Genomic DNA, 9,188 nt, shown 5'->3' with positions numbered 1-9,188 from the left:
ACCCGTGTGCGTGTGTGCGCTCCAGAAAAAGGCGATGTTTGTCTGTCCTCTCCCCACACGCGGAATCCAGGCCAGTGCGATGCGGAGCTCAATAAGAAACTGCATGAATAAACACGAATAGAAAGTTGTGCTCAGCTAACCGAGGAAATCAGAGCAATACCAGGGCACCAACGTCCACATTTCTTTTCACTTCGGGCCGGGGCAGTAACCTCATCTGGGTATGCTAAAAATTAAGGGCAACGGGCAAGCAGATTCAAGTCCCTCGAAAAGGCTGCTGTAATTGATCAGACAGAGAGAGATGGGGTGACCGAAGCCCACGCCTGACCGTGGAGGGCCAGCAGCAGCCGCGGCCCAGCAGGCACACAAAGGACCCCCAGCCATGCTAAAGGGCTCGGGCAGCCACCACGGAGAGAGAGGGAGGAAGAGAGGGAGGCAGGTGGCGTCGGTGATCCCCAGACCTCCGCGCCGGGTGGCACGCGCGCCGGTGGACCCGCAAATCGGAGCTAGCTGGGAACGAAGGCAGTGTTATAGCAGTGTTATAGGCGAGGGGTGGGTGGTGAGGGGGTTAACCATCGTCTCCAAACTGCTCCGGAACCGGCTGGTCTCGGCCCGACTTCCGACGGGCGGGGCGGGGCAATGCCCCCGCGGCGGAGGGCGAGGGGCGGCGGTGCGGGACGGCGCGGGCCGGGGAGGCAGCTCGCTGGGCTGCCGGGCTCCGGCCATCTGCCTCCTGTCCTCCGGCTTTCTCTTAAATATTGATCAGACGCTCTTCAGCTTCTGAGTAATTTCATCTTAATCAGAGGCCGGGCTCGGCGCGGATAACAAACTAATGCTGGAGAGGGCCTGTGGATAATGCCGGGCCAGGGGCAGGGAGGAGGCAGCCCTCGGGTTTGGTGGGGCTCGATAGGCCCTATCTTCCCGGGGCAGATGGACTTAGTGGGTGAGAAGGCTTAAACGCAGCTTTTCATAGATTTACACCTCAATCAGCCATTCAGGTTTTTTATGCAAATCCTAAAACAACATCATTTATCCATTACGAAGCCCGGCTTTGAAACGGCATATCATTAGCTGCGCCCTTGGCACCCCCAAACCATGCAGGCACCGACGCCCCCTGGATGAGGTGTGTCCTGATCCCCCACAAACCCCGCCGGCTCCAGGGAGGGGCGGACACCCCCAGCCCGGCTGGGGCGGCTCCTCCTTCGGGTTTGGGCTGGGGGTCCGACCAAAGGAGCAACTTTTGGGGATGGGGGTGACAAATGGCGCGGGAGAGTAAAGGCCCTGCCCTTCAGCTTAAGCTGTGCTGGAGCCTAAGGCCAGGTACCGGTGGGGCGAGGCTAAGGGCGATCTCTGGCCTCCCCTAGCAGTCACGGCACGACGGGGTGATATTCGGGAGGCTTAATCAGAGGGAAGAAGAATCCAAACCTATCAGTGTAAGGCTGACCTGAGGTAGATTATTGCTGCCGGCTTGACGCCTTCTAGCTGCAGCTTCGAGACGCGAAAATGAAAAGAATGGAAAAAAGTACGTCCCAAACTTTCACGCCTCTGAATCCTTTCAGGTATTAAATTCCGTTAAAAACGACGCTGCTATCAGAGAGGAACAGAAATACTGCCCTTAAAAACAATGTACAGACACCAAAGATCTTCCCACCCAGAACTGGGGGTGACTGGAAAGCCAGTTTGTTCTTCTAAAGGCCTCTCCGCTGCCTCTCTGCCGGCGGGGAGAGAAAAAGCAGCCCAAGCTCTAGCGAGAGACCCGATGAGGGTGTCGGCCACTGGGGAACCTTTTATCCCCTCCCGGGTAATATTTTTCCCTTCAAAAAGCCGTGTGGGGGAGGGGAAGAACTAGGTCCATCACACCACCCACGCGGAACACGGTAGCCCCATTGTGCACCTGCCCCCAGGCAACTCCCGTCCATTTCAGTTTCGTACGACGGGAATTTATTTTCTATTAGCTCCCCACTCGTGTTGGCGGCGGGCCAGCGGCACGGCCGGGGCTGCCCGTGGGGAGGGCCCCGGAGCGGAGCCGCGCGTGGGGCGGGCGCTGCCCGGGGCCGTGCGTGTCCTTGGGCGCGGTGGGACGCGCTCCCCACGGGCTCACTGCGCCCACACGCGCCGCTCCTCCTCAGGGGAGCCTCAGGTGTGCGAGCGTGTCCACACACCAGTTCGTCCTTTAAAATTACCCATTGGTGGCTTGGTCTAAAATCTCGCACCCTATGGCAGTTCTCCCAAATCCACAGGTAGCCTCGTGAGGCGTGGGGGGGAGGGAGGAGGGGGGAAGATCCCATGCGCTTTCTATGTCTCTCTGCAGACCTAGCTCGGACTTCACTAAAAAAAAAGAATAGGGAAGAGGGAGAGAGGATTCGGGCAACACAAAGGTAGATCGGAAGACCATACTAGTTTGGAAATGGTCAAGAAATTCCAGGCACATTTCTCTTTAAATCCCTGGTAATATTCAAAATTGTATTTTCAAGTAAAAACAAGTTTAAAATTCACCTCTTGCTAATTCACGGCTGAAAAATCTGCCCAGGGCAAAGCAAAACTTTAAGGAAAAGGAAAAAAAGAAAAAGGGGAAAGGAAAGAAAGAAAGATGCTGAAATACTGTTAGTCATGCAAATAAAGGCTTCTTTCAGCACATTACAATATACTCCGGATTCGAGGGGAGGAGCTGCAACCCGTTAAGGGCGAGGAGTTTTTGTTTTTGTTTTCATTTAAAGCTACAAAACAAATCCCGAAATGTCTTAACCGCTCTCTGGAGACACCCATCCTTGCAGGCAGGCAGTCGGGGAAAGCTTTTTAGCTCGCAGTGCCCAAAAAAAATGACCGGGGTGAGGGGAAACGATGGAGCCCGCCGTGGCGGAGGGGACACGAAGGGACACGGCCGTGCCTGGCGCCGCCGCCGCTATCGCAGCACTGTGTCCCCGTTGCCGCCCGCAGCCTCCTCGCAGGGTCGCTCCGTCCCTGTACAATCCCTCCGGGCTGTCCCGCCGAGCCGGGGAAGGCAGGGCCCGGAGGGGCGCAGGGGCCGCGCAGCGCTGCGCGCCCCGCCGCGGGACAGAGAGCGGGGCCAGGAGCCCACGGGGAAGGAGTGATTTTCCGTGGCGGACAGAAACACCGACATCGCTGGGTAGATAAGAAAATGGAATACTGTATTTGATTTAGAAAGTTTGTACATATAGATAAACACGCAGTTAAGGAAACAATAGTTTAAGCGTCCTACGTGGAGTTTAAGAAGAGACCCCCCAAAGCTGCTATGAAATACTCAAAATAGCTTTTGCATAAGATAACTACAGTTGCACCCTAAGCTTTTTTTTTTTCTTTTTCTTTTTTTTTTCTATCGCTGAGGTCCCTTTTGGAAACCAAGCACGTCAGATTTTGACGGCTAAGTTTGTGCAAGGAACACCGAGTCAAGGAAAATAAAAAGGAGAGAGAGAGAAAGGGTTGGAGGGAGATAGAGAGAGGGGAGGAAGAAAGAGGAGAGCAAATATCATATACAAGCATTTCTACACATATATTACAAACTGGGAAAATGACCGCATCATTAAGATATACATAATTCATATAAAATTTTGAAATAAAAATAAAAATCTGTTACAGTCATAACTATTCTTTTTCCACATTTATAACCAGTACCCACACAGGCAGTGACAGAAGTGTAGAAAAAAAGGTGCTTACGAATAAAATGATTGTCTGCGGAACAAAAAAACAGAAAATTGCATCTTGGCTGGACCATCACTCGGACTAAAAAAAAACAAAACAAAAAACAAAAAAGAGAGAAAGAGAGAGGAAGAGAGAAAGAGAAATAGGACCAACAAAAAGGCGATAAACATTTGTTATTTCCCTCTTCAAGGAGTTCCTTTTAAATTTTTTTTTATTTTTGATTTTTGTACAAATTCGATCGGAGTTTGCATTTGTTTGTCTGGTTTCTGTTTGTTTTCCTTTACTATAGAGAATATTTTTTCCCAGATACAAATTTAATCATCATCATCATGCAAGTGGGTGAAATGCGTCCATGGAAAAGCGCAAAGGAGAAATCGTGCTTGTCCTAAAAAGAATACAATTGTCACTTTTGCTTTGTTTTTGTTTTTTTTTTCCTTTCTTTTTATATATATAATAATTATTATTTCCCGCCCTCCCCCCCACCCTTCCCGCTGCAGCACCAGCGTTTGTGACTGTTGAAGTTTTAGCTCCATCTCTTGGTGGTGGTGTTGGCTGACGGTGGTGGTGGTGGTGGTGGATTCTCTGATCCCTGTCTGTTTGTTTGCTATTATGTTTGGGTCGGGTTTGGCCTTTTCTTTCCTCCCGGCTGTGTGTGTGCGTGCATGCGTGTGTGTGTCCTGATTCTAGGTTGCCTCGGTTTGTTTTGCTCGGGACGGGGAGAGGGTGCTTGGCTGTTTGGATTTGGATTTTTTGTTTGTTTGTTTGTTTGTTTTCCGATATCATACATCACATTCCGAGTCGCTGGAGGTTACCGAGAGGATGGAGGTGCCCGTCTCGGCTCTTTCTGTCAAACTGGAGACGCTGGTGGTCGGGCTGGCCGCCGTGGACGGAGACTCGGCCGAGCTGTGTGTCGGGCAGCCGGGCTCTGCCAGCGACCGCATGCCGCTCTGTCCTATCGCCTGGTGCTGGAGCCTGCATCGCGCCGGGAGACAAAACAACAGCACAGCCCCGCTCAGACACCGGGCGCGGCCGAAGGCACGGCGCCCGCCCGGCCCTGCGCCCTCCCGGGGCCGGCCCGGAGCGGGAGCGGCCCTGGGCCGTGGGGCGCGGCCCCGGGCCGGCCGCTCTCCCGCAGCGCCCCGCGCAGCTCCGAGCGGCGGCAGGGCCGGCAGGGCAGGGCCGGGCCGGGCCGCGCTGCCCCCGCTGCCGGGCAGGCCAGGCCGCCGCAGGGGGACGCGCCCGGAGCGCACACGGCCACGGGGGCCGCGGTCTGACACGGGACGGGGAGCGCGGGGACATCGCTTCCCCGTGCCCGCGTTTGGAAAACACGAGCAGCGCCTTCTCCTTCCCGGATAAAGTGCCATTCATTCGTGCCCGCAGCGCGGCGGGCCTAGGAGAAAGCGTGCGGGGCTGAGCCCCTGCAGCACTCGGACACCGCTAAAAGCTTCGAGGAGCGGTCCGTAGCGGGCAAGAATCGTACTGGAACCCCGTTTTGTGCTCTAGCCAACACCTGCCTAAATATTTCCCAGTGCACAGACACTGTGAGTCTGCGGTAGGGAAGGAGGGAGGTCCTGTCCCAGGGGCGCAGCGCAATGAATAAAATAAAGGAAGGAGAATGTGGAACGCAGAGCTACTCTCCCTCGAAATTTAAGTCCTTTTTTCATCTGAAAGCCATAATCAGCTTTTAAGTGCTTTTTCTTTAATTTCTTTCATTGTTAACGCTTAAGGGAATATTACCTTTGATTTTTTTTTTAAGAGACAATAAATATTTTTAGGTACCCTAGCATATTGCAAATATTCCTCTGGCCCCGTTTATACCACTCGAAACCCAAAGAAAGCCGAATTCAGGGATAAGAGCTAAAAGTCCTGGACTGAGTAACCAGACTCAACCTCTAGCGCCCAGGATTGCCTGTGTGAATCAAAACACACTCTTCGCTCAAATGTTTCTCACCGGGGTATTTTTTTTATTTAACTTCCTGCAAAGAACAGAAAAAAATGTAGCCAGTTTATTCTACATTTCTCATTATTTTAAGCTGTCTAATTTCAGGGTCTTTGATTTTTCTCCCATTTACAAATCCTGGTGCATTCATCTGCTGTCAACAGCATTGAGTCAACAAAAGCATCCGTAGGCAACTTCTGTTTATTTACAGTCCTAAGCTGATCTGTTTTCCATTTAATGGAAATTAAATAGCGAGGCACTTTTAGGTTGCTTTTCTCCTACAGAATCTTTAATCAGTAGCACCACTGCTGTACTTAGCAGGAATTTAAGAGACAGCATTTATAAGAAGAAGTTTTTGTTTACACGCTTACAGCGGTAGCAAAACTTAAATTAAAATAAAACCAATGTGTCAAACTAAATTAAGGGTCCATTTTCATTTGCAAAATAACTTTTACGACAGTAATGAGAAAGAAAGAAAAAAAGCAAAAGAAAGGAAGAAGGGTGCCTCGCTTTTATCATGGCAAAGCGGAAAAGAAAAAAAAAAAAGAAAAAAGACACGGAGAGACAAGCAAATAAATGCAAGTGTAAATGCACAGGAAACACACGACCAGGAGGCCAGGTCGCCATGTGGTGTAAACACAGAAATGGAGATGCAGGGGGAAAAAAGATTCCCGGTCTCTTAAATGTTGTTTTCTTTTTGGTTTAGGTGTGGGTTGTTTTTTTGGGTTTTTTTTTTCCTCCATGAACTAAAGAGCTCTGGGGTATGCCAGTGCTGGTCCCGCTGCGCACGCAGAGCAGTACGAACAATTGGAGCGGTGCCGCCGGCTCCGCCGAAACCCGCTCTGAACCGCACAGCTTGTCTCGGCCCTTCGGCCGGGGAACCGCGCCTGAGAGCGGCCAGGCACGAATCCCGGCCAGCCCAAAGCCGAACCGAAGCCCATCGACCCGGAGCCGTGGGGTTTCCCGTCCCCCGCGCCAGCCGCCGGAGCAGGGAGGGAGGGAGGCCGGGAGAGCCGGGCGCTGCCCCCGCGGCAGCCGAGGTGCTCCGCGCGTATCTGCACACAGGCGCGCCCGCGGAGCTGCCCACTCCCGCCGGGAGCCCCAGCCCTGCCCGCACCCCGAGAGCCCGCAGGGAGCCGGGGCAGGGCTGGAGGCACATCAGGCAACTTTGAGCCGTGCCTATCCCCGTCGCATCCCCGCGGCTGCCGGGAGAAGACCTACCCGCCCGGCGGGGGGACCGATTTCTCCCCGGTGGAGAGGAGGAGGAGGAGGAAAGGAGAGGCGGAGGCGCGCTGTCGGCCAGGCGGCTGCCAAGCAGCGGAGCGCGGCCGCCCGCCCGCACGGTCCCGCCGCCCACCTCGCCCCCCGGCCCGGAAAGTGGCACGGCAGCCCCACTGACCTGTTTTTAGCCGCCGCCGCTCTGTCTCTTTGCCTTCGGTTTTTGAACCAGTTGCCTACTTGCGTGGGGGTGAGCCCCGTGGCCTGAGCCAGTTCCCTTTTCTTGCTGGGGTTGGGGTAAGGGTCCTGCAGGTACCACTCCCTCAGGAGGCTGCGAGTCCTCTCCTTGAAGCAGTGCGTCTTCTGCTCGCCATCCCAAATGGTCCTGGGCAGCGGAAACTTCTTCCTCACCCTGTATTTATCAACCGGCCCCAGCGGGCGACCCCTTAGCTTCTCGGCCTCCTGGTAGTGCGCTTCGAGCCACATGGCCTGCAACTTGCCGTGGGACTCCTTGGTGAATTTGTGGTTCTCCAGGATGTGGTAGAGGTCTCGGAAGTTGCCCGTGTGGAAGGCCACCACCGCCCGGGCGCGGAGGATGGACTCGTGCTTGTTGATGGCCTCGCATGCCCCCGGCGCCACCGGCAGCGACCAGAGGAACCTCCCCAGCCTTTCTATGTCTCCAGTCTCCTCCAGCGTCTCGCAGACGCTGGCCACTTGCTCCGGGGAGAAGTTGAGTGTGGGCAGCTGAAACATTGACAACTCTTCGTGGGGTGCCCGGGAGCTGCCGCCTCCACCGCCGCCGGCACCGGGGCTGCAGCCCGAGCCGCTGCCGCTGCCGCCGCCGCCGCCGCCGCTGGCGAGAAGGAGGGAGCGGTGGTGCGGATCGGCGGCGAAGTTTGGCAAGAAGAAATGGGTGGGATAAAGCTCTAGCGGGGACCTGAACACCATGGGATGACCGGGGAGAGGGGGAGATAAATCAAGGAGAAAAGAAAGAAAGGGAGGAAGAAGGGAGGAAAGGGCACACGCACCGCGCACGCATCCACACCCGCACACGCACACACAGCCACATAGAGGCACGGGGGCACACACACTTACACGCACACGCGGGCACACGCACACGCGCGCTCACACGCACCCCACACGCACACGCACTCACACACACCCGGCCCCGCGCCGCCGCCGAGTCAGGATTCAGTGATTCAACAGCGATCGCCCTAATGACAACAGCCTCATAATATCTCCCCTAAATCCACAGTGAGTGCAGCGCTGAAACATTTTGTTTCGCTTTTCTATTGGTCTTCTGAGTGTCGTTGTGGCGTTGCCATGGCAGCCGCTGCCAATCACTGTCAGCCCTGCCAATCATTACGGAGTACGTAAGGGAGGTTTTTACCACTTCGCCCAAATGCACGGGGGGGAGGGAAGCCGGGCGGTTGGTGGAAAAGCCTGGTTTGTTGTTTGGATTTTTTTTTTCCTCCTTAATCTTTGCAACTCCTAATCTCAGCACTTCCCCTTCTCTCTGTCTCTCCCCCCTCCTTCTCCACACCCCTCCTAAATAAGGGATCAAATAATGCGAAAAGCAGTGTGCACATATTTGTTGAATGGGATGAGCAATTAGAGGGTGGAATATTATTGTGATCTTAACGAGCCTCGTTAAAGCTAAAGGAGATATGGGGGAAAAGTAAATGGGCCAGGCTGGGATACGCGTTCGGATAAAGGGCTCCTAACTGAGACAATTTACACATGATTTGCACGTAGTTTCACTTCATTCTGCCTATCTGAGCACTAATAGTGCCGGGGAAGAAAAGAAAGATGAGATCATTAGACCCATCCTCGCGCCGGTGACCCTCCCAGAAGCAGGCACATACAGTACAGGCTGGGTTTAGCCCTGGTTCACCCAAGAGTCTCTCCTCCCCTCTCCCGCTCCCTGCCCCTCTCCGCAGAAGAAGGGATCCGCTGTGCGCGGAGTTCCGCGGCCGCTCCGCCGGGAGCCGCCCAGGGCGCCCAGCCCGGATCCGCTCCGGTCGCCCGGCTCCGCCACCGACCCCAGCTCGCTGCCTCCCCCGTCCCACTCCTCGCTTCCCCGCCCTCCTGCTCCTTCTCGTCTTCCCTTTCCCTCTCCTTTCTCTTCCTTCTCCCCACTTTGTTTTTCTTGTATTCTGGCTTTCCTCCTCCCACTCGCCTCACCTCCCCTCGCCCCTTCCTTTCTCCGGAGCCCAGCGACCTTGCGAGGTTGTTCCTCACCCCGAAATCCGCCGGGGCTTTACACCTTACCTCTCCTTTTCCCCGCTAACTCTGCCCCCCGACTTGCAAGGCTCTTGTGCGGGGAAGAGGAAAGGGATGCGAACCAAAGTGGTTTTGAGCTTTAAAAAAAAAA

At 54.7% G+C, this 9,188-nt stretch overlaps 1 protein-coding gene across 2 annotated transcripts; it reads right to left on the bottom strand.

Annotated features, from left to right (window-relative positions):
• Positions 1 to 3,125: 3,125 nt before the first annotated feature.
• On the bottom strand, positions 3,126 to 8,092 carry SIX3 (SIX homeobox 3). 2 transcript variants are annotated; one of them, XM_066546509.1, is made up of 3 exons: positions 6,996 to 8,092; positions 4,470 to 4,629; positions 3,126 to 4,042 (listed from the first exon to the last, which is right to left on the bottom strand). In XM_066546509.1, the coding sequence occupies exons 1-3, from the start codon at positions 7,760 to 7,762 to the stop codon at positions 3,941 to 3,943; spliced, it is 1,029 nt and encodes a 342-aa protein (XP_066402606.1). In that variant the 5' UTR covers positions 7,763 to 8,092; the 3' UTR covers positions 3,126 to 3,940. The 2 variants fall into 2 exon arrangements, with proteins under 2 accessions (XP_066402606.1, XP_066402605.1); XM_066546508.1 differs by having other exon boundaries at positions 3,126 to 4,629; positions 6,996 to 8,089.
• Between the last annotated feature and the right edge of the window lie 1,096 nt (positions 8,093 to 9,188).

This window comes from Molothrus aeneus, chromosome 3 (genome assembly GCF_037042795.1).
Source record: "Molothrus aeneus isolate 106 chromosome 3, BPBGC_Maene_1.0, whole genome shotgun sequence".
Lineage (NCBI taxonomy): Eukaryota > Metazoa > Chordata > Aves > Passeriformes > Icteridae > Molothrus > Molothrus aeneus.
The sequence above is the reverse complement of the archived record's forward strand: the minus strand, read 5'-3'. Positions and strand labels throughout refer to the sequence as shown.

What these genes read in the sequence shown, in the direction of transcription:
- SIX3 (XM_066546509.1), bottom strand. Translation starts at nt 7,762, where the DNA reads ATGGTGTTCAGGTCCCCGCTAGAGCTTTATCCCACCCATTTCTTCTTG. An exon ending in GCGGCGGCGGCTAAAAACAG is followed by an intron (nt 4,630 to 6,995) that starts GTCAGTGGGGCT and finishes GGCGCGATGCAG; the next exon opens with GCTCCAGCACCAGGCGATAG. An exon ending in CGGGCACCTCCATCCTCTCG is followed by an intron (nt 4,043 to 4,469) that starts GTAACCTCCAGC and finishes TATTCTTTTTAG; the next exon opens with GACAAGCACGATTTCTCCTT.